The following is a 24,694-nucleotide window of genomic DNA, read 5'->3' as shown; positions in this document are numbered from 1 at the left end:
AAAACGCCCTGTGGTGCATTCCACTTCATATTCCTTGACATTCTGCATATTGTATATTTTATCTATATGAAGGGGTAGGTAATCTTACTGATTTTTAGGTACCTCCGCCCCCTAATTTTCTGAAAAACTCATGGAAATTTTCTGGAAAAGTCATGGAATTTCATTCTGGGAAAAGCATATAAACCCTGGAATGGGTTTGGTCTGGATGGGTGACTATCTGGGCAACCCGTGATTGGCAAGCCTACTGCCTTTACTGGCTGCACTCAGGTTGGGTGAAATAATGTGAGGAGCCTGGTACCTTGTTGCCAATGGGAGAGTAAAATCCCTGTCACTTGAATCAATAACAGTACTTGAAGTATAGGTAAAGTGATATTGAAGTAATGCTGTGATCTCCACAAAAATGTGAAGAGGATCTCAGCTTTACCACTGATATTTTGTAGTGGGGTCAAACTTTCTTGACTTGGCAGGGTGCTACTCTGCTCCCTAAATTAGATACCTAGGTAATAATAACTTTTTTTTTAAATTACCTTGTGGTGTTATCAATGTTTTCCCTTATGTCTAGGGAGCTAGGGACTAAAATTGGAGTATTGAGCTCAAAATCAAGCCATTAAATAGCTCATTAAATGTAACAAACAAATAAAATAAAATTAGAGTAAGTAATAGCTAAAATCAGAGTAAAAAGAAGGTTTGTCTAGGATTCTGACTAAACCTTTGTAGAAACCGTTTTCTTGTGTAAGTGAAGTGTGAAGACAAAGTTGAATGTCGAGACAATCAAGATAGTTGTACGAGAAACAAAATCAAGATTGAGTTCACAGAAGAAGTATCAACCATGTTCAAAAATCTCTTCAGAAAATCAGGTATGCTTACTTACCTACTTACCAACATTTTTTTCTAAAAAAAAAAAACAATAATAATAATAAAATCTTGGTATCAATTTAAGTACCTAGGTAGGTAATTTGGAAAAACTGACATTTACTTACCAACAAAATTTTGTAGGGGAACAATAAGTTCAATTTATAATGAATTCATTAATATGTAGGCAGTAGGAAGGAATTTTTAACTGTGTTACTTAAGCATATTTAAATGCTTGTCATTCCCCGATTATTACACCTAGGTCACTTTTATGACTTGACTTGGACTTGAACCACCAACCTCCAGATCCAAAGTCCAACCCGTTAACAACTGCAGCACTGAGGTTGGTTGAATTCATAAATATGTACCTACTTATGTTGACAAACATAAAATTTACTTAGGTGGGCTATCAGTAGGACTTGAACCACCAACCTCCAGATCCAAAGTCCAACCCGTTAACAACTGCAGCACTGAGGTTGGTTGAATTCATAAATATGTACCTATGTTGACAAACATAAAATTTACTTAGGTGGGCTATCAGTAAGCTTGCAACTAGTGGGGTGATGACCTCTGACGTAAATAGGTCACATAGATCAATGGCCACCAATATGCATGATGCATGCATGCAGTTGATATTTGATGATTTGAATCAGTCTCGTAGGTACCTATTCCAGGAAACTAGGCCTGCTGCTCATGCTTTTACTGTTGGACAGACAACAGACCATAATCTGTCAAACTGTCGGTAGTTAAGTATGCAGAATATCAGTAAGCTTGCAACTAGTGGGGTGATGACCTCTGACGTAAATAGGTCACATAGATCAATGGCCACCAATATGCATGATGCATGCAGTTGATATTTGATGATTTGAATCAGTCTCGTAGGTACCTATTCCAGGAAACTAGGCCTGCTGCTCATTCTCTGACTGTCAGACAGACAACAGACCATAATCTGTCAAACTGTCGGTAATTATGCAGAATTCACATCCATGGAAAAGAAAAGCTCCTTTTTGTATTTAACCTAACCCTATAATAAAACTCCTTCTTGCGTTTAACCTAACCCTATAATAACCAGGGTCACTGCTCGTTTGTGCCAGTTCCTTTGGTAGCAATATTCCACGGACGTGACTTCTGCACAAGTACCAAACTGTCTAAGGGATTTAGGTCTTGAGATTTTCATCCTAAACAGACAAGGTTTGTTCTTTAGAATGACTGACTTTCTCCTATCCTGTCTTCCTTCTTTTTTTTTACAGGTCCTCTCTCTCTCTCTCTCTCTTGAAAAAAAAAATCATCTCTTTCACTCCCCTCCCTCTCTTTTAAGCAAAATTTACAGAAAAAAGGCTTAACTTACAGTGAAAGAAAAATCAGTGGTTGGTGGGAAAAGCTCCTCCGGGAAAATTCTGCCACTTAAAAGAAACCAATAAAAAATAATATATAATAATAATAATATAATAATAATAATAAAAAAAAAAAAAAAAAAAAAAAAAAAAAAAAAAAAAAAAAAAAAAAACGAACAAAGGAACAAAAACAAAATAAAAAGAGTCTTTTGCTACGCCACTGTTGCTCGTTGATATGCAGTTGACGTTTGTTATTTGTTGATGCAATAGGTAAAGACGTTATCATTGAGTGCACCTTTATCCCGGACTGATATTCGGGTTGCAGGTTGCACTCAGTCAATATTTGGTGCAACCCGTGCCCCGTGTACACTTGCATTGACAATTTGGGTCAACCATAGCTTATAGAGATCAAAGGACCAAGTCGATTCGATCATTTCCTCAAGAGAACGATAAACACATAAAAAAGTAGGATATTCCAGTTACACACACTATGGAGGATCAAATTTCATGCTTCGTGTTGCAGGTTGCACTCAGTCAATATTTGGTGCAACCCGTGCCCCGTGTACACTTGCATTGACAATTTGGGTCAACAATAGCTTATAGACATCAAAGGACCAATTCGATTCGATCATTTCCTCAAGAGAACGATAAACACATCAAAAAGCAGGATATTCCAGTTACACACACTACTTATGGAGGATCAAATTTCATGCTTCGCCCAGGATTGAACCCACGCCATTCTGTTTACCAGGATAAGTGGGATTAAAGGACTTTTCAGTCCTTTTCCCACAAAATATGAGTATGAACATTACTTAGAAGGTATATTTCATTTCAATCTGTAGCTTATTTTCCTTTCGTAATGTTGATGCGCATTGACATTAGGATTTTCCAGGGGTGGGGATAGTAAAATGGAAGAAGTTTGGTAGTGGGGGTAAAAATTGACGATAAAAAAAAAACAGCTGATGAAATTTCAAATTTCACCGCCAAAACTTCCTACTGTTCTAATTCCTTCTCTCCCTCCCTCTCTTTTCTCTCCTATGAAAATTTGTGTTCTAAGGGACATTCGTAGAATCGTAGCTTTGTGGAGCTTAGCACACCTTTGGACCCTTGGTCCCTATCTCTTCACTTAACCCTTTAGTGGCCGATCTCACCACTGAGAGTTAACACAGTGTCAAGGGTTAAAAAGTTATGAATTAGGTAACTACAAAACTTATTACCTTTATAATCTTTATATGATACAATGGATACACGTTCCGGTTTTGATCTTATCCGACTCGAGTTTCGTCCATCTCCGTGGACTTTTTCAAGGAAACTACAAAACTTATTACCTTTGGACCCTTGGTCCCTATCTCTACACTTAACCCTCTAGCGGTTTTCCTTGAAAAAGTCCACGGAGTGGACGAAACTCGAGTCGGATAAGATCAAAACCGGAACGTGTATCCATTGTATCATATAAAGGTAATAAGTTTTGTAGTTACCTAATTCATAACTTTATAACCCAGGATGTCTAATATAAACATATTTAATAATAATACAGTGTCAAGGGTTTTCTTTGACGTCACCCATTTGATTTATACAGGCCAATATTTCTCAAACCCTGGATTAACTGAAAACTCTCTGTGGTAAGAACGCGCATAGGTGGGCTTATTAATTGTGTAATAAGTTTTGTAGTTACCTAATTCATAACTTTATAACCCAGGATGTCTAATATAAACATATTTAATAATAATACAGTGTCAAGGGGTTTCTTTGACGTCACCCATTTGATTTACACAGGTTTAGTATTTCTCAAACCCTGGATTAACTGAAAACTCTCTGTGGCATGATTGCGCGCATAGGTGGGCTTATTAATTGTGTATGGTGTTAAAGAGAAATAATGTTAGATTGGAAGTGTATAGGTAACCTATTTTCGTCATTAAAATTTAAAACACCTTGAAGAAAGATATTTAAGTACACCCTGTATGTTACTTAGGTAGCGATTCACTACTGTGAATGTAGTGTTTTTGGTTATTATTATAGGTTTAATAAAAATAATAAATAAATAAAAAAACTGGGTGTCCTCTCTACATGATATCCTAGAGATCCGTCAGTGATTCTCAAAATTCTTTACTTTAATGGAATGCTTTATTCCACCCAGGACAAAGTAACAAAAAATCGAGAGGAGAATGTTTGACAAACACTGCCATAAGTAATAATTATAATCTAGAATTCAATATTCTTGATGTCTCGTGAGATTTGGTAACTTGGTAAAGTTGATATTCCTTACTACCGCGTTTGAAATAAATCCGATGGTTCACCTCGATAATTTCCTCAATAAAAGGGTAGAAATGGTAGATTCGTAGAAGCTTAACCCATCCTTTAGGGCTGTCTAGCCCCTACATCTAAGCCTCAAATTGGGCTTTTTTTGTATGAATGTAAAAATGGTAACTCTTACCATTTGTATGAATGTAAATATGGTAACTCTTACCATTTGTATGAATGTAAAAATGGTAACTCTTACCATTTGTATGAATGTAAAAATGGTAACTCTTACCATGTATCTGCAGTTGGACTATTAAATTCTCTTCATAGGGACATGAGGGACTCACAAATAGGATCTTTGTCTAGGATCGAACCCGCGCCCTCCCGTTTATCAGGCGAGCGTCTTGACCACTTCACCAAAGGCCAGCCACTCACTATCAGGTTCGGGTAGACCAGACGACAAGTACACCTGATCAGGTCTAGCTACTTGATAGTGTGCGTGCTCATCAGGTATCAGGTGCACCTGACAGAGGGACCTTTTTAGCCGTACCTGTTAGGTCTACCAGGTAGTGTGTATGTTTATCAGGTTACAGGTATACCTGATCAGGTGTACCTGTCAGGTCTACCTGAAAATGAGTGGCTGGTCTAAAAAGTAAGCTTAATGACTCATCACTATTTCAACACTGAAACAATAAAAAATATTTAATTTAAAACAAAGATGAGACTAGATTTTTATTAAATCTTGAATTATTGATGCTTTGTCAGAGATGACACCTGCATACAAATCTTGACCAGCCTCTCGTTCCAGTGCAAAGTTATTCAGTTGCTTTACTTAAGGGGTGCTTTCAGGTGACATGATCCAAATTTAAAATTTTCCATGTGCAAAATAGGAAGCGATTTTACATCATGTGACCACGTGTACCTATTTTGAAAGTCTCTTTGTGATGCAAGGCGATGAGCGATGTATCTATTCGTACTTCCTTATATCATCCTAGTAGTATAAATGAGGTATGTTTTACAATCTACATATACTCGTATGCCATCTTCTTCCGTTTTTGGACGTGATCGAAACCAAACCATCTAAAACCGTCGAGGTTTTATGAATCCACATCTAATAATATCTTCAGTCTTCACCATTGAGGATGTTATGTACCAGGTTGTTACTATGTTACCTACTCTTAAGGCGCTGGTACACTGAGGCAAGATGGTATTAATGTCTTTAGAAGGAGAGTAACACCCATCATTCGAATTCTATCGTGAAGCTTACTTCAAGGCACCATGTAGCAATATGTAGCATACTAGCTGTGTCCATCGATCGATGTCGACTGAAGCCGTACACTACCTCGACGATCGACGGCCGTCGACTATGTGTGGACACACCTTTAGAATTCCTACAGGGCACCAAAAGTACAATCGGGGGTCATAATTGAGGAGCTGCACCCAGCTCCTCAATTTTTTACTGAGAAATTTCACCGGTGTGTTGGATAGGTTGATCGACGGCTGTCGACTATGTGTGGACAGTGGACACAGCTTAATGGCGCTTTTACTTCTAGATCTAGATCCATGGTTACGGCAGATGTTATTCAATGGGTCTCTATAGTGTGTCCAGATCAATGTGACAGCAAAAAAATAGGCATTGTTGACAAACATGTCACATGTGCAATGGTAAAGAATCTTTAAAAGGGGAAGGTATATTGCACAGTGCTTCCTCCGACAGTGAAACAAAGTCAGGTAAGGCGATATCCACACCTTACCTGTTCTGGAATCCAACCTCTGAATTTTAAAAGAGAGAGTTTATCAAAAATAGACCTTTACCTGAATTGCGACAATGTAAGGATTTCCTGCAATCTGATTGGTTCCTTCATTTTGGATTGATGACTCATTGCTGTCACATCGATCTGGATGAACTATAGTATGCTGATTTCTATTACCTAGTCATCTACCTCAACAGGTACCAATCTAGTAGCTCGGTATAGCCAGGTACCTACTCGGTACTCTGTTATTTGGTAAGGCCGGCCATTCACGCTCGGTCTGTCAGACAGACCGCGGTCTCCCAGGAAAGGCAAAGGTGGCGTTCCGATCCTAGCTGCCGGGTCGCGCGACTTCCATTACAAACTTCCAGTCGAACAAATTATTACAAAAATAGTATTTTAAATCACATGAAAACCTCACGGGCAGCGCGACCACACTGCTCTCAGAGCGAGTGGGCAGCGCGACCCAAATAGAGCTGCCGGGTCGCGCTGCCCGGCAGCTTGGTTCGGAAAGTACTTCATAAGAATACATAGGAAGCAGTATGGGGGTCTATTTCGAACCAGGGTAAGTGCTCCAGTGGTCAGCCTCTTAACAGATTTTTTTTCTAATGTTTGGCCTATTTACTTTAATATTAATATTTGAACTAAAAGAAGTTGTTTTAGTAATAAAGAAGACCTTGTTCTTTCAAACATAGGAAGCAGTAGGCAGCGGTCGCACAGCTTGGTCGCGCTGCCCGGCAGCTAGGATCGGAACGCCACCTTTTGGTTTTAACAGGCGACTACGCTTTCAATATGAGACGGACCTCGGACCGTCTGAGATACTTAGAAGGTGGAGGCTTTTTCTGCCACATACATTCCGGTGGTCTGACAAACCTAGGTCGAATTGTCGAACTCGGACAGTCTGAGCGTGAGTAGCCGGTCTAACAGTAGACGTCTGACTGGTTGTAGTCAAAACCCCCCGGAGGACAAAACCGAGTCTAGACTTATATCTCTAGATTTCATTTATCTTTATAGTTGTTCTAGGTGTCTATATCTCTAAATTCCATTTATCTAGGTGTTCTAGGTGTGAATTAATGAATTCTAGGTGTTCTAGGTGTGAATTAATGAATTCTATAGGTGTTCTAAGTGTAAATTATTGAATTTAGATCATTGCATGTGTCACGAGACCGTTTCCAAACACCTTTCAGAATGTTATGCACAATCGCTAATGTAATCGTCTGACTTTGTTTTGAGAGCAGCATCTACTTACACCTCTACTGCCTCTCTTCTGCACTGAAACCATAGATACGTAAGGCCTTGTGTAGACTGTTGGGGTAAAGGAACTTTTTAGCCTTATTCAAGCCTCTTCTATTCCACCCTAAGGCGAATGGTCATTGGTCAAATGGACATTGCTGTGGTGATGTCGATCGATAGCCTGAAACACATCCACACTAAAAACTTTTTTTCATTCCACTAAAATCCTTTGATCTTTCAATGCTGTATTTGAGTTCCAGTCGATGTCGATCGACTTAGGTCGACTGTAGTGTGGACGCAACGTAAGATCTTGGGATTCTTGAGCAATCCTGGTAAGATAAACGGGCTTAACTCACATATTCCACCCTAAGGCGAATGGTCATTGGTCAAATGGACATTGCTGTGGTGATGTCGATCGATAGCCTGAAACACATCCACACTAAAAAACTTTTTTTCATTCCACTAAAATCCTTTGATCTTCCAATGCTGTATTTGAGTTCCAGTCGATGTCGATTGATTTAGGTCGACTGTAGTGTGGACGCAACGTAAGATCTTGGGATTCTTGAGCAATCCTGGTAAGATAAACGGGCTTAGCTCACACTCAATCGTCGCTGTACACATACATACCTACTCCGTTTTGCTTTTCGAAATTTCTAAACACTGACTTGTACAGTTTCGACGAATAGGTGACGAAATATCGGTAAGTTGAAAAGAAACTACGTTTATCATGTATCATGCAAAAACGCACCCTAGCTCTTCGTATCCTTTCGTACACTTCCGGTGGCCTGTAAAGTGTTCCCTACCTCTTCTTTTATCAAAGCTCGAACACAACCACGGAAAAACGTAAACAAACCAAGAGGAAATTTTCCAGTTTTTCCACAGGAGCTTGGGTCGCGCTGCCCGGCAGCTTGGTTCGGAAAGTACTTCATAAGAATACATAGGAAGCAGTATGGGGGTCTATTTCGAACCAGGGTAAGTGCTCCAGTGGTCAGCCTCTTAACAGATTTTTTTTCTAATGTTTGGCCTATTTACTTTAATATTAATATTTGAACTAAAAGAAGTTGTTTTAGTAATAAAGAAGACCTTGTTCTTTCAAACATAGGAAGCAGTAGGCAGCGGTCGCACAGCTTGGTCGCGCTGCCCGGCAGCTAGGATCGGAACGCCACCTTTTGGTTTTAACAGGCGACTACGCTTTCAATATGAGACGGACCTCGGACCGTCTGAGATACTTAGAAGGTGGAGGCTTTTTCTGCCACATACATTCCGGTGGTCTGACAAACCTAGGTCGAATTGTCGAACTCGGACAGTCTGAGCGTGAGTAGCCGGTCTAACAGTAGACGTCTGACTGGTTGTAGTCAAAACCCCCCGGAGGACAAAACCGAGTCTAGACTTATATCTCTAGATTTCATTTATCTTTATAGTTGTTCTAGGTGTCTATATCTCTAAATTCCATTTATCTAGGTGTTCTAGGTGTGAATTAATGAATTCTAGGTGTTCTAAGTGTGAATTATTGAATTTAGATCATTGCATGTGTCACGAGACCGTTTCCAAACACCTTTCAGAATGTTATGCACAATCGCTAATCCGCTAATGTAATCGTCTGAATTTGTTTTGAGAGCAGCATCTACTTACACCTCTACTGCCTCTCTTCTACACTGACACCCATATTTATGAACAAAATGCTGGCTCTTAAGTTCGTGCTAAGCATAGTCTCAAGGCATTTGATTTGTCAATTTTGACTTGAGATTGATCGAAGAACGATCATTCTTGTTCATAAATACGAGTGTGAAACCATAGATACGTAAGGCCTTGTGTAGACTGTTGGGGTAAACGAACTTTTTAGCCTTATTCAAGCCTCTTCTATTCTACCCTAAGGCGAATGGTCATTGGTCAAATGGACATTGCTCTGGTGATGTCGATCGATAGCCTGAAACACATCCACACTAAAAACTTTTTTTCATTCCACTAGAATCCTTTGATCTTCCATGCTGTATTTGAGTTCCAGTCGATGCCGATCGACTTAGGTCGACTGTAGTGTGGACGCAACGTAAGATCTTGGGATTCTTGGGCAATCCTGGTAAGATAAACGGGCTTAACTCACACTCAATCGTCGCTTTACACATACATACCTACTCCGTTTTGCTTTTCGAAATTTCTAAACAGTAACTTGTACAGTTTCGACGAATAGGTGACGAAATATCGGTAAGTTGAAAAGAAACTACGTTTATCATGTATCATGCAAACTGACTTCTGCTTTCGTGAGGGCCTCTTTAATTTTGTCCTTAACAACATCGATGGTTGGGTAATTGATTGATAGGGATTACTCTGATATTTGAGATCTCGAGCAGTTCTACACTTGTGATCAATCATACCTGGCGTTCCCAGAACGGCCGAGACAATTTCTTGTCTGGTACACAACCATTGTCACTAGTATCTTTGAACTTATGAATGGTTCATGCATCTTATCGAGGTGGTTCATTGGATCAATATTCAGTTCAGATCAGGATTTGGTCGGACCAAGATCCTATCGCGGTTCTAATCGATTCTGTAAATTGATTTTGATCGCGTAATTCTTTTTGAATTTTAAATAGAATTCCTTTTTTTTCCCTAGTCCTGAGCCCTTTATTTCTTGAATTTTGGGTGTTGTCTATTGTATATTCTATATTACTATGTATTTTGTTTCGAGTGATCGATATTTATTTATTTTAAACCAACTCTTGTATTCTTATACATAAATTTAAAGCAACCCTTCTGGTTTGAATTTCTTCTCTATCAATCGACCAAAGTCTTGATCTAAAATTTCGATTCGAAGTGAAGTGACTGTAACTCCAAGTTTGTGATACTTCTTGCGATTGTAACTCTTCCATATTTTGGACACCCCTCTATTTGCATTAATTATGATCGACTAATAAAGGGTGTCCCAATAAGAACGCAAGATTTGATTGTTTAATTAAACATGGTTCTCCGTGGAAAAAAAATGGACTTCTTAGATGATTTGAGAAGTAAACAGTCTAAAATTTTACATGGAAAAATAATCAGACAAATAACCTCCTTGACTTTGATGGTACATTCGTTCCCTTTTGACAAAATTTTTGATGACAAATTCGAGGAAATCAGGCTGCATCTTTCATTTTCACCTTTCAATGCTTCAAAGCTTGTGGGTTTGTTGGTGTAAACATGTGACTTTATATACCCTCACAGAAAGAAGTCTAGGGGGGTAAAATTACATGATCATGGAGGCCATTTCTCCTCAGCAAAACGGAAAATGACACGATTTTGACTAGGAAAATTCTTGCGCAAAAGTGATAATGTGTCTAACGCCTTGTTGAACAGTTTATGACTCCATGATGACTAAATTTGATATGTTTACAATCAATTTGTCAAAGATTGCGGTAGATAAAACAAGTCATAACAAAATAATCGCCCCTTCAAATGTTGCGTTCTTATTGGGACACCCTTTAGTAGGTAACTATTTTTTTGTATTATGAGTTTCTGGGACCAATTTTTTTCGTAATCTACAATCAGGCCCGAAATTTCATTTCGTCGATAATTTTATTAGTACCTAATCAGTATTTTTCCAGCAGTGTTCCTATTTGTTTGAATTTGAATTTCGTGCTTTGAATTTTTCGTGATTTTGGTATCTACATATTTAAGATTTCGTTTTACCTAGTGTTTTCACGACTATAAATATTTCTTATCATCTTGATTCTTTCTTCTGACCAATTTTGATCATTACCCCCTCATTTGAGACTAGTACGTCTGCCTTGTGAGCGTTAGGTCGCGGTTTCGATTCCCACCCGGGGCGAACTTTATCCTAACAGATAAGGTTCGTTCTCGGAACGGCTGGCTTTATTCTCTCTTCTATTTCGAAACAGGACCTTCGTTGTTACAGTTCCCTCTATCAAATCTTGAAGTTGAATTCTTAAACTAAATAGCTAAATACCTACCCGTAGACATCCACTATTGTATACACGACTAACGCTTCTGCTGAAAAAAAAGAGCTTAAAAATAATTCCAATACCTACTTAAAAGATTTTTTCGTGGAGAATTCAAATCCAATTTCTTCCTTAAGAACTTAAATTCGCCTCCCACCAAAAATCAAATTCTCCTCTACTAAAAACCAAATTCTCCTTCACTAAAACTCAAATTGACCTCCTCTGAAGTGTCTTGACGTTCGCCTCCCAATTCGCGAACCCAAAAACACCAAAAATGGAGACGTTGGACTTGGAGCGTGCCGAGTTTGTATTGGATCGTACTCCGGCAGATAAGAAGAAGGTGGATCTGGCCATGATTTGGATGTTGGAACAGATGGCCAAGCTCCAGGAAATGGCCTTCCTTATGGACGAGAGTAAGAAATAGAATAGAAAATAAGTAGAAAAGGAAAAGAAAGTGTAATATAAAAATTGGATAGGAAAGAAAGTGTAATAGAAAAATTGGATAGAAAAGAAAGTGTAATAGAAAAATTGGATAGAAAAGAAAGTGTAATAGAAAAATTGGATAGAAAAGAAAGTGTAATAGAAAAATTGGATAGAAAAGAAAGTGTAATAGAAAAATTGGATAGAAAAGAAAGTGTAATAGAAAAATTGGATAGAAAAGAAAGTGTAATAGAAAAATTGGATAGAAAAGAAAGTGTAATAGAAAAATTGGATAGAAAAGAAAGTGTAATAGAAAAATTGGATAGAAAAGAAAGTGTAATAGAAAAATTGGATAGAAAAGAAAGTGTAATAGAAAAATTGGATAGAAAAGAAAGTGTAATAGAAAAATTGGATAGAAAAGAAAGTGTAATAGAAAAATTGGATAGAAAAGAAAGTGTAATAGAAAAATTGGATAGAAAAGAAAGTGTAATAGAAAAATTGGATAGAAAAGAAAGTGTAATAGAAATAATAATAATAATAATAATAATAATAATAATAATAATAATAATAATAATAATAATAATAATAATAATAATATGATAATAGTGCCATTAATAATACCTAGTTAGTTGATAATGATCATAATTGTACAATGTACACAATGATTCAAAAAGGGTGTACAGAAAATTTAACATCACCTGTTCCACAAAGCAATTTCACAATTTGCTTTACTTATATAGTTAAAGCTAATTATGCAAATGGTTTCCTCTGTAATAGTTATGGTAATACAGATTGATAGCTTGGGAGTACGCCAAGTCAGTACATTGAATCGTTTATGCAGAGATGAAGAAAGCCACCCGTTCCGAGAACGAACCTTATCCGTTAAACTTCGCCTGAGGCGGCAATCGAACCCATTTCTTTAGAAACACCCTTTACATATAGTTATGATACAGATTGATAGCTTGGGTTTACGCCAAGCCAAGTCAATACCTACATTGAATTGTTTATTGTGCAGAGATGAAGAACAAGGAAATCGGTCTCAGTGACTGCCAGACGCCTGTCAACAGTGGTAACTTTCCAGTCATTCAACCATCATTAGTTGGCACACTCCAAGAAATATTAATACAAATGTGTAATGAAAAATAATAGTAATAAAAACAATTAGGAACAATATTGGTTCAGTGAACTGCAGTTTACTGTAGACCTCTCAGAAAAGGAAGGTCCCTGCAGGGGCCCCAAAAGTCCAAGCGGGCCGAAAATCGAAAATTTTGTACTTTTTTCCTTAAAATTAAAATGTATTCGTTAAAATGAGAATCCAAATCTGCAAAGTAATAATCTTGTAATCTCTCTAAAATAACAATAAGTTAGTAAGTTTTGTTCCTACAGCGATCATATTCAGGAATCGAAGACATTTCGTGTGAACGCACCCTAGCTCTTCGTATCCTTTCGTACACTTCCGGTGGCCTGTAAAGTGTTCCCTACCTCTTCTTTTATCAAAGTTCGAACACAACTACGGAAAAACGTAAACAAACCAAGAGGAAATTTTCCAGTTTTTCCACAGGAGCTATTTCATCTGGAAGAAAAGTTCAAAGTTTTCTCATTTTCCTGAAGGATTTCTAGTTTTATCTGAAAGTTAACCTTCGTTTCCTGTTCTGTTTTATTTTTCAGCCACGATGGCTGCTCCTGTCATTATCGAAGCGACAACCAAGCAAACCTCAAGTGTAAGTAACTCCTTATCAGTTTCCATTCAATATTGTCGAGATAAGATTACCAAACAACCATTTGACTAGGATTTCTAGCATCTATGAAAAATGTAGAGGTTGAGTGTACTCTTTTACCTTTTCTAATAGGGAAAAAAATACTTGATCTAAAGTAAAATAGTCCTTGTGAAAGTTTGGGGTACCTATTGTTATCCCATCCCACCCTCACACATTACCCAAAACTCTAATAGAGCTGCCGGGTCGCGCTGCCCGGCAGCTTGGTTCGGAAAGTACTTCATAAGAATACATAGGAAGCAGTAGGCAGCGGTCCAGTGACCAAGGGCGTTTTTTAAAGCCGATGGCCCTACCTTTACCAATACCAAAAATAGGCAGCGGTCGCACAGCTTGGTCGCGCTGCCCGGCAGCTAGGATCGGAACGCCACCTTTTGGTTTTGGCTGGCCATTCTTAATGTCGCTTTTACTTCTAGATCCATGGTTACGGCAGATGTTATTCAATGGGTCTCTAGTATGCTGATTTCTATAACCTAGTCATCTACCTCAATAGCTACCAATCTAGTAGCTCGGTAGCCAGGTACCTACTCGGTACTCTGTTATTTGGTAAGGCTGGCCATTCTTAATGTCGCTTTTACTTCTAGATCCATGGTTACGGCAGATGTTATTCAATGGGTCTCTAGTATGCTGATTTCTATTACCTAGTCATCTACCTCAATAGGTACCAATCTAGTAGCTCGGTATAGCTAGGTACCTACTCGGTACTCTGTTATTTGGTAAGGCTGGCCATTCACGCTCAGACTGTATGGCAGACCGCGGTCTCCCAGATCTGGGTCTGTCAGACAGTCGGAAGTCGGAACGTGTGTGGCGGAAAAACTGGAAAAAGCTTCCGACTTTGGTCTTCAGACCGCCTGAGAGACCTATTTGGTCCGTCGCACATCGTAAGCGTAGACGCGCGACTTGGAGTTGTAGTAGCGCAACTTGGAGTTGTAGTAGCGCAACTTGTAGTTGTAGACCTGACTTTGTTTCACTGTCGGAGGAAGCACTGTAGCACAATAAAGCTTCCCCTTTTAGAGATTCTCTACCATTGCACAGGTGACATTTTTGGCAACAATGCCTATTTTTTTGCTGTCACATTGATCTGGACACACTATAGGATGATAACACATATAACGGACTGCCCTCAGGGGTCAGTTTAGTTACCTATGTAACCTATCAATATATCTGCTTCGTTACTATGCTATAATTTTCAATACAAGCATTTTGTAAGTTTTAATCCGAGTATGTCTTTTGGAATTAATGTCAAGGTGGTAGGTGCAAATTTTGTAGAACCAACTACAGTCCATTGTGACGGGTGTTCAGTTCTTTGCCATAGAACCATATGCTAAGTGTGCAATGTACATACCACTTTTTTTACATTATTGTTGTTCTGCCTATTATTTAATTACTGTTGCCAGTTTTGGCCACACCCCACACACGTGGTCTTGGAATGCTGTTGGGAGCTTTCTCTTCGTACCAACAACTAGCATTAAGACTATTGAGAGTAACAGCAAGAAAGTTACTCGTATGTATATTGTCAAGCGGTCTGAACATGAGTGGCTGCCATTAGATCGATATTTCACCGAAAAGCCTAAATATCTAGCGTAATATGCAAATTGGCTTGATATTTTGATAACAAATTTGTGTTTTCCGTTGCGGTGAGACATTTTTTCGCTAAGAAAATTCGTGTCATGAGAACGAACTTTGTTATTATTATTTTCAACTTCTACACAACAATAAAACATAGAGGTAATAATTGGGATCTATAAAATCTGGCCTAGATTCAACCAGAATCCTCAGGCCAGGTTTCTTTTACCATTTGTATGAATGTAAAAATGGTAGCTCTTACCATTTGTATGAATGTAAAAATGGTAGCTCTTACCATTTGTATGAATGTAAAAATGGTAACTCTTACCATTTGTATGAATGTAAAAATGGTAGCTCTTACCATTTGTATGAATGTAAAAATGGTAGCTCTTACCATTTGTATGAATGTAAAAATGGTAGCTCTTACCATTTGTATGAATGTAAAAATGGTAGCTCTTACCATTTGTATGAATGTAAAAATGGTAGCTCTTACCATTTGTATGAATGTAAAAATGGTAGCTCTTACCATTTGTATGAATGTAAAAATGGTAGCTCTTACCATTTGTATGAATGTAAAAATGGTAGCTCTTACCATTTGTATGAATGTAAAAATGGTAGCTCTTACCATTTGTATGAATGTAAAAATGGTAGCTCTTACCATTTGTATGAATGTAAAAATGGTAACTCTTACCATTTGTATGAATGTAAAAATGGTAACTCTTACCATTTGTATGAATGTAAAAATGGTAACTCTTACCATGTATCTGCAGTTGGACTATTAAATTCTCTTCATAGGGACATGAGGGACTCACAAATAGGATCTTTGTCTAGGATCGAACCCGCGCCCTCTCGTTTATCAGGCGAGCGTCTTGACCACTTCACCAAAGGCCAGCCACTCACTATCAGGTTCGGGTAGACCTGACGACAAGTACACCTGATCAGGTCTAGCTACCTGATAGTGTGCGTGCTCATTAGGTATCAGGTGCACCTGACAGAGGGACCTTTTCAGCCGTACCTGTCAGGTCTACCAGGTAGTGTGTATGCTCATCAGGTGTCAGGTCTACCTGAAAATGAGTGGCTGGCCTAAAAAGTAAGCTTAATGACTCATCACTATTTCAACACTGAAACAATAAAAATATTTACTTAATGATTGGATTAAACAAAGATGAGACTAGAATTTTATTAAATCTTGAATTATTGATGCTTTGTCAGAGATGACACCTGCATACGAATCTTGACCAGCCTCTCGTTCCAGTGCAAAGTTATTCAGTTGCTTTACTTAAGGGGTGCTTTCAGGTGACATGATCGAAATTTAAAATTTTCCATGTGCAAAATAGGAAGCGATTTTATATCATGTGACCACGTGTACCTATTTTGAAAGTCTCTTTGTGATGCAAGGCGATGAGCGATGTACCTATTCGTACTTCCTTTTCCTTATATCATCCTAGCACTATAAATGAGGAGCTGGGTGCAAAAAGGGAAATATTGATTTTTTGCCCTTTTTGCATAAAACGGTTTTTTTGAATAGAACGTGGTGCGCTCTATCTTCCAGTGTTTGAACTGCAGTGATAACTTTTTTTTCGATGAGTTACTTACAGCGTTTTTTGTATTAAAGCAACCCTTCTGGTTTGAATTTCTTCTCTATCAATCGACCAAAGTCTTGATCTAAAATTTCGATTCGAAGTGAAGTGACTGTAGCTCCAAGTTTGTGATACTTCTTGCGATTGTAACTCTAAAAAAAATACTGATCTCTTGTCTATAACTTCAAGTTTGATGATAAATTTCGTCACCATACCGTATAACTCCAAGTTTGGTGTCACCTTTTGTTCATGTTGACTTAAATTGAACTACAAAAACCAATTGGATCATCATGGCAATGAACGGATTTCTATGCTCTCTTCTCATGGCGTTCTACAACACGACCGACGACAGAGTGTGTGCGCCTCGATCCAGGGTGCACGGTTATGTGCCCGCCGCGTCTAACGTGCACCATCGAGGTGAGAATCTGCCGTGGTTTTAATTTTTAGACGGAAAACGAGATGAAAGTAAAGTCTTCAAAACAACAAAACCAGCCTTGTTAGCATGGTATCTTAATGTGGGGATTGTGGGGTTTAGCTATCACAGAAAGTAAAAAGTCGCAAATTTAAGACGTACATACCTATGTAGGTATAGAACTATGTGCCCGCCGCGTCTAACGTGCACCATCGAGGTGAGAATCTGCCGTGGTTTTAATATTTAGACGGAAAACGAGATGAAAGTAAAGTCTTCAAAACAACAAAACCAGCCTTGTTAGCATGGTATTTTAAATGTGGGGATTGTGGGGTTTAGCTATCACAGAAAGTAAAAAGTCGCAATTTTAAGACGTACCTATGTAGGTATAGCAAGTAGAAAGTGTCTTTGCCAGCCTAGTAAGCTTGTAAGGTAGCAGGCTTTGGTTTCCGCCCTGGGCGAATTTTATCATTATCACAAACATATTTACATAAGGTTTGTTCTGGGAACGGCTGGATTTTTTCTATCCTGTCCTCATTCTCTCTTCGATTTCGGGACGATAAGACCTCCGTTGTTACAGTTCCTTCTATTAAATCTCTTAGGGAAATTAGTATTAAGACCATTGTAAAACTAATTATATCAACAAAAAATTTGGACCGATTGCAATACTTTCTCATTACCTTGTATAGGTTCCCTATACATAAGGGTAATGGAAAGTAAAATTACATTGAACAAAAAAAAAAAAAAAAAATCGTCCTTCAGTTCCCTAAGTTCATTGGCCATAGGTAAGTGCCATAACCAATCATCCACTATCCATGCCGAAGAATTTTGATGAGAATTTATTATTGGACGCACGTGATCATTTCCACTAATGATGGGTGATCACAGTGCCACTAATAATAACAATAATTCCACTAATAATGTGATCATTACCCCCTCATTTGAGACTAGTACGTCTGCCTTGTGAGCGTTAGGTCGCGGTTTCGATTCCCACCCGGGGCGAACTTTATCCTAACAGATAAGGTTCGTTCTCGGAACGGCTGGCTTTATTCTCTCTTCTATTTCGAAACAGGACCTTCGTTGTTACAGTTCCCTCTATCAAATCTTGAAGTTGAATTCTTAAACTAAATAGCTAAATACCTACCCGTAGACATCCACTATTGTATACACGACTAACGCTTCTGCTGAAAAAAAAGAGCTTAAAAATAATTCCAATACCTACTTAAAAGATTTTTTCGTGGAGAATTCAAATCCAATTTCTTCCAGACATGAAGAAAGCCAGCCGTTCCGAGAACGAGTGACGAGGAGGGGAAAGAAGGGGGAGCCTGGATTTGTTTTCGTTTACGTTGAGACATCCAAATATCTAAAGGTATCTGAATTTGTACTGGTGTATTGGACTGCATTGACCTGTGGCATAGCTAATATTAGGTAGACTAGGTCAAAGTTCGGGCCCGGACGGATTTTATCGTGTGTTCAGGGGTACGTATCGATAACAATTGAAAAACAGAGAGTTAAAAATAAAAACTGAAAAGCACCACATCTGAATACCTATGTATAATTGTGTAGGTATATATGTACCTAGTTAGTAAATATAAATACTTAGGTCTGGCTGGGGAACTTCAAAACTCTGTAGCGTAGCTTGTTTCCTTTTTGTGAAATCCAATTATATTCCATTGAGAATGTAGCATTCTATGCAGATATCAGCTGATTCTACTGCTGCAATGGCAGGAATGGACTGCATAAGTGATGAATTGATGTAATAATTGGCAAAAATATTGGTTTATTGGCAAATTAACTAAAAGTTTTATGAATGACACTCATAAAGTTATATTTGAATTTCATTGGTATTTAAGCCATTTGTTACCGAAATAACATCACACGAGGGTCTATTGGTCAAGACAATTTGTGATCTTTGAACTTTCTCGTTGGGCTATGAGAGGTATGTGACCTATTGCCCCACCAGTGTTTGATAGTTACAGTGACCTTCATGCCATGAACCGACTGTGAATTTTAACTCGTGCTTTTCACGATTATACACTAGAACTATTTCTGTATTTATGAATGTAAATGCAAACTTGCCTAAAGATTTTAATGAAATCATCTTTTAAGTCCTAATGTACCTACCTACACTATATCTAGAATACAAAATGCTTTCAAACAAAATCAATGTTAATTTTTTATCTACCACTTTGGATTAAAGTAAGGTAGAATGCAAACTAGAGAAACACTTTTAAGCAAATGCATTGCATTTCTTTTCCACAAGTTTGGCCATGCCTCGGGATGAACTAGCGGGATTCCGGAGCGAAGCGACGGAATTCAGCTAGTATAAAATATAAAAACATAGTACAATGGTACCTAGAATATAAAAAAGAAAAATATATATTACCTAAGTAACTACTTAAGAAATGGTACCTAGAATATAAAAAAGAAAAATATGTATATATTAACTAAGTAACTACTTAAGAACGTTTATGTTTTTAGTTTGATAACTACAAGTTCGGCCATGCCTCGGGATGAACTAGCGGGATTCCGGAGCGAAGCGACGGAATTCAGCCAGTAAAATATAAAAACATAGTACAATGGTACCTAGAATATGAAAAAGAAAAATATATATTACCTAAGTAACTACTTAAGATTAGAGGAAGAAGTTAATGGTTGGCCAATGTGTTTATCCTATCTATTTTTCTCTTTTCAGGCTGCTACGGGTAATCCAAACGTGAACACGAGATTCCTGCAAGCACATGGCGACTGTGATCCCATCGTTCCCTACATGTGGGGTCAACTCACTTCCTCTCTGCTCAAAGGTTTTGTCAAGAATGTCACGTTCAATACTTACAGTGGTCTACAACACAGCTCTAATCCAGAGGTAACGTGCTTGCTGATCCTATCTATCAGGTTTTCACGTTTCAAGGAATGGATTTCTCCAGTGTGCATTTTGCCTAAAATTTTGTTTGTTTTGAAACATAAGTTGGGCAATGAACTTCACTCGTACAAATGACTCGATTTGTATGACCTCATGAATCACAATTTAGTAAACTATGCATAAGGAAAAAATAAGAAATATGTCCCAAGAATTTTACTGAGAAAACTTGACAATAACAACATGCAAATATGAAAGGTCAGGAAACTATTATGAAACTTAATAGGTGGCATAATAATTGGTTTTGTAGGTAGGTAGATAGATAGTAAAGCACTCATGAAAAAGGCCCTGGACCCAAATAGTTAAAACAGGTGTCTACCAGACTGGAAAACCGGGCATTGTCAGGGAATATCATGGAGACTGGAAAAGTCACTTCTACACAACAATAAAACATAGAGGTAATAATTGGGATCTATAAAATCTGGCCTAGATTCAACCAGAATCCTCAGGCCAGGTTTCTTTTTGCTTCTAGTAGATGGTCTTCCTCAGGATTTGGGCACTTCCGCACAGAGCAATATCCTGAATCTTGTGAAGTGATATATTGCTCTCCATTTTCTTAATATTCTCATACAAGGTCTTGGGAATTGTACCGAGTGCTCCAATGATGACAGGGACGATAATTGAATCGTTCATTATGCAGACATGAAGAAAGCCAGCCGTTCCGAGAACGAGTGACGAGGAGGGGAAAGAAGGGGGAGCCTGGATTTGTTTTCGTTTACGTTGAGGCATCCAAATATCTAAAGGTATCTGAATTTGTACTGGTGTATTGGACTGCATTGACCTGTGGCATAGTTAATATTAGGTAGACTAGGTCAAAGTTCGGGCCCGGACGGATTTTATCGTGTGTTCAGGGGTACGTATCGATAACAATTGAAAAACAGAGAGTTAAAAATAAAAACTGAAAAGCACCACATCTGAATACCTAATGTATAATTGTGTAGGTATATATGTACCTAGTCAGTAAATACTTAGGTCTGCCTGGGGAACTTCAAACACGGAATTTACCAATACCAGCGAACATACCAGCCTGAATTTCCCTTGAAAAAGAAATAGCAAAGGTTGAGTGCGAAGGGCATCCACTCGTAAATTTTTTGAAGCCAAAACCAAATGTTAGTTCGTAGCAATCACCTCAGCTAGGGAGTTTTTCATCAGCCTCTCAATCAGCCCTAGGGGAACTTCAAACACGGAGTATACCAGCCTGAATTTCCCTTGCTAAAGAAATAGCAAAGGTTGAGTGCGAAGGGCATCCACTCGTAAATTTTTTGAAGCCAAAACCAAATGTTAGTCCGTAACAATCACCTCAGCTAGGGAGTTTTTCATCAGCCTCTGAATCAGCCCTAGCTAAGGTGATTGCTTTTGGGCTGACATTTGGTTTTGAATACAAACATTTTACGAGTGAATGCCCTTCGCACTCAACTTTTGCTATTTCTTTATCAATGGAAATTTCAGGCTGGTATCCTCCCTGTTTAAAGTCCCCCAGACAGACCGAGCTGATCTACTCAAGTACTCTTATCACAAACAGGTCACATGCTTGTTAGTTGTTAGTCGTGGTTCACGAGTGAATGCCCTTCGCACTCAACCTTTGCTATTTCTTTATCAATGGAAATTTCAGGCTGGTATCCTCCCTGTTTAAAGTCCCCCAGCCAGACCGAGCTGGTCTACTCAAGTACTCTTATTACAAACAGGTCACATGCTTGTTAGTCGTGGTTCCATATTTTGGACACCCCTCTATTTGCATTAATTATGATCGACTAATAAAGGGTGTCCCAATAAGAACGCAAGATTTGATTGTTTAACTAAACATGTGGTTCTCCGTGGGAAAAAAATGGACTTCTTAGAAAGAAAAAAAAAAAAAAAAAAAAAAAAAAAAAAAAAAAAAAAAAAAAAAAACAGATTTACTAGCAATGATATCCAAAACTCCAGTGCTCTTGTGAATTGGACAAAAAAAAAGAATAGATTTACTAGCAATGATATCCAAAACTCCAGTGCTCTATAAGAAGGCATTGAAATGTCTGGGAGCTATTCCAGTATTAACTTTGTATCTTTCATTTTGTACTTTGCAAATGTTAAAACATGCTCATTTCAATGTTTATTTCTTTTTCGTTTTGGCCTACAGAGGACCATGTATGTAATTCTTACTTTATGTTTTCTCTTCATCCAGCAGATTTTCATTCTGGATGAATGATCAGCCTTTCTCTCTGCTGACCATTTAATATTGGGTCTGGGGACAAGAGTAGGTGGTGGTTAATCCATTACTTAACTACCTACATATTACCACTGACCACTACACCACCTACCTCGGTGGTGTAGTGGTCAAGGCGCTCGCCTGGTAAACAGGAGGGCGTGGGTTCAATCCCAGCCAAAGTATGGAATTTTATCCTCAATATAAGTTGAGAATTTGATGCTGGAGTAAAGGGACTTATCAGTCCTATGCGAGCAGTATAAATAAGCACTATTATTATTATAATAATAGTAGTAGCCTACTGCTGGAGTAAAGGGACTTTACAGTCCTATGCGAGCAGTATAAATAAGCACTATTATTAATAATAATAGGTTATCTCTTGTTTTTCTCTCTCTACAGAGACACAATGCCCGTCACATTGAACGGAGGCTACCCGATGCCCTCGTGGTTCGATCTCATTTCCCTCGACGTCAATGCCAAAGAAGATGAAACCGGAATCAAAAGAGCTGCTCAAAAAATTCATAGTAAGTTTGTGAGAAGAAGAGAGGGGAAAAAAGTTCTCCTTCTTTGCCTTTTCCCGTGTACAAACGGGGTCAGTGTGGTTTTTTTTTTTTTTTTCCTGAAAGGGTTTAACGTCATTTTTAACAACTTGGGGCCAGCCTAGTTAGCTCAAAAAATAATTTCGCTATATTTTTTTATATTTTATTATCTTTGTGTTAAATAAAAAATTGAAAATCATGAGAATTGTTAATTGTGAGGGAATTTCACACAAAAAAAGTAACACTCTTGCTTGCTGTGTACTTATAAGGTTGTGGGTTTTATGCTTAGCCTGAAAAAAATATTTGCATTTTCTAATTTCTTTGCAATATTTCTGGTGTTCTTGTGTTGACCTAACACATGCATGGGAAGTATTGCGTCTTACAGTCTTATTGTCCATCTGACGAGGGACATACACTATGGGATGAACATGCTATGATACAGACCGTAGGTCCAATAGTCTACTAGCGCTTACAAGGCAGACGCGCTACCAACTAAGCTAACTAGGCTGGCCTTCTAGTACGAATTATTATTTATTGATGCAAATATTACTTATATGTATACTTATATAATTATATGAAAAATATGTATACTTAAAATGTCAAATAAAAATTACAATTACACTAGCGCTTACAAGGCAGACGCGCTACCAACTAAGCTAACTAGGCTGGCCTTCTAGTACGAATTATTATTTATTGATGCAAATATTACAAATATTTCTTATCGTTTCCTCCAGGTATCATTGACAAGGAAGTGTCCGCGGGTATTCCAAGTGATAGGATCGTCATCGGTGGGTTCTCGCAAGGTGGTGCATTAGCTCTGTACTCGGCTCTGACTTATCCGAAGAAATTGGCCGGAGTAGTGGCTCTCTCGTGTTGGCTGCCGATGCATAAGAGTTTCCCAGCGGTGAGTTTTTCATTTTGCTGCTTCTAACAAACTAGTTTACCTGCTTTCTATGACTAAAGTAATGAGAAAGTATTGCAATCGGTAAAAATGTTCAAAATCGGGAAATGGTTGGTTAGAAATATAAGGTTTTTTTTTTAGTCTGCCTGGCTAGGTAGCGCACCTGCCGGGGCGGATTTTATCCTGATGGGATAATGTTCGTTCTCGGAACGGCTGGCTTTCTCCCATCCTGTCTTCCTTCTCTCTTAGATTTCGGGACGATAAGACCATAGCAGTTACAGTTCCCTCTGTCAAACCTCTTAAAAAAAACTAGTATAGCGGACTAAGTAAAAAAAAAATCTAATGATTTATATTATCTCTTTTCTGGCTGCTATTACAACCTCGCTATTTTGAGACTTTATTTTATTATTATTACACAATTGGATCAAACTTTATTAAATTAAATTTACAGATGGTAACAAAAAGTATATACATATAAATACAAAATAACCAGGCGAGCTTCTTGACCACTACACCACCGAGGCAGGCTACTAGAAAATTAAGGAATGACATCTTTGATTTCCTTAGAGGCAGCTTAAAACTCAATTTATTTGTACTCTTAATAGAACTATGATTTTACTCACTAGGCTGACTAGGCAATTTGATTTAACTAGTTCAATGAGATTCACCCTATTTTTAATTCCATATTATATTTTTATATTTTCGATTCCATTACGATTTAGCGTGAAGATAGTGTTTTTATTGTTTTCTTGCATTTAATTTAGATTTAAATATTAAAAAATGTATTTGTTAAATGGCCGGGCCCTTAGTAAGGTAGAACACACTACCATCACGTCACGTGAAGTCATGGGGAGTCAGAAAGATGTAGTTCAAACATTTTCCCATATTATTGTAGGTAATTTCGTTCAGAACAGTTTCGTTTCGTTCAGTGATGGTAGTGTGTTTCTACCTTCACAGTTTAAACTCGGTTTAAATTTAACTCTCGGATAAAGCAACATCATTGGTTGGTTTAAAAAAAAAAAAAAAAAATCAGCCCATCAGATTGCTCGAAGAGTTTAA

At 38.0% G+C, this 24,694-nt stretch overlaps 1 protein-coding gene across 1 annotated transcript; it reads left to right on the top strand.

Annotated features, from left to right (window-relative positions):
* The first annotated feature begins 737 nt into the window (after positions 1-737).
* LOC103512592 (acyl-protein thioesterase 1) lies at positions 738-23,665 on the top strand. The gene is made up of 5 exons (XM_026826025.1): positions 738-857; positions 13,435-13,487; positions 19,789-19,959; positions 22,584-22,719; positions 23,469-23,665. Exons 1-5 carry the CDS (start codon positions 830-832, stop codon positions 23,663-23,665), a joined length of 585 nt encoding a protein of 194 aa, XP_026681826.1. The 5' UTR covers positions 738-829.
* Positions 23,666-24,694: the final 1,029 nt, after the last annotated feature.

Source organism: Diaphorina citri, unplaced genomic scaffold, assembly GCF_000475195.1.
Source record: "Diaphorina citri unplaced genomic scaffold, Diaci psyllid genome assembly version 1.1 scaffold858, whole genome shotgun sequence".
NCBI classification, from domain to species: domain Eukaryota; kingdom Metazoa; phylum Arthropoda; class Insecta; order Hemiptera; family Psyllidae; genus Diaphorina; species Diaphorina citri.
The sequence above is the reverse complement of the archived record's forward strand: the minus strand, read 5'-3'. Positions and strand labels throughout refer to the sequence as shown.

Coding starts and splice junctions, on each gene's coding strand:
- LOC103512592 (XM_026826025.1), top strand. CDS start 830: ATGTTCAAAAATCTCTTCAGAAAATCAG. Junction 13,488..19,788: donor CAACCAAGCAAACCTCAAGT/GTAAGTAACTCC, acceptor TTCTCTTTTCAG/GCTGCTACGGGTAATCCAAA. Junction 22,720..23,468: donor AGCTGCTCAAAAAATTCATA/GTAAGTTTGTGA, acceptor CGTTTCCTCCAG/GTATCATTGACAAGGAAGTG.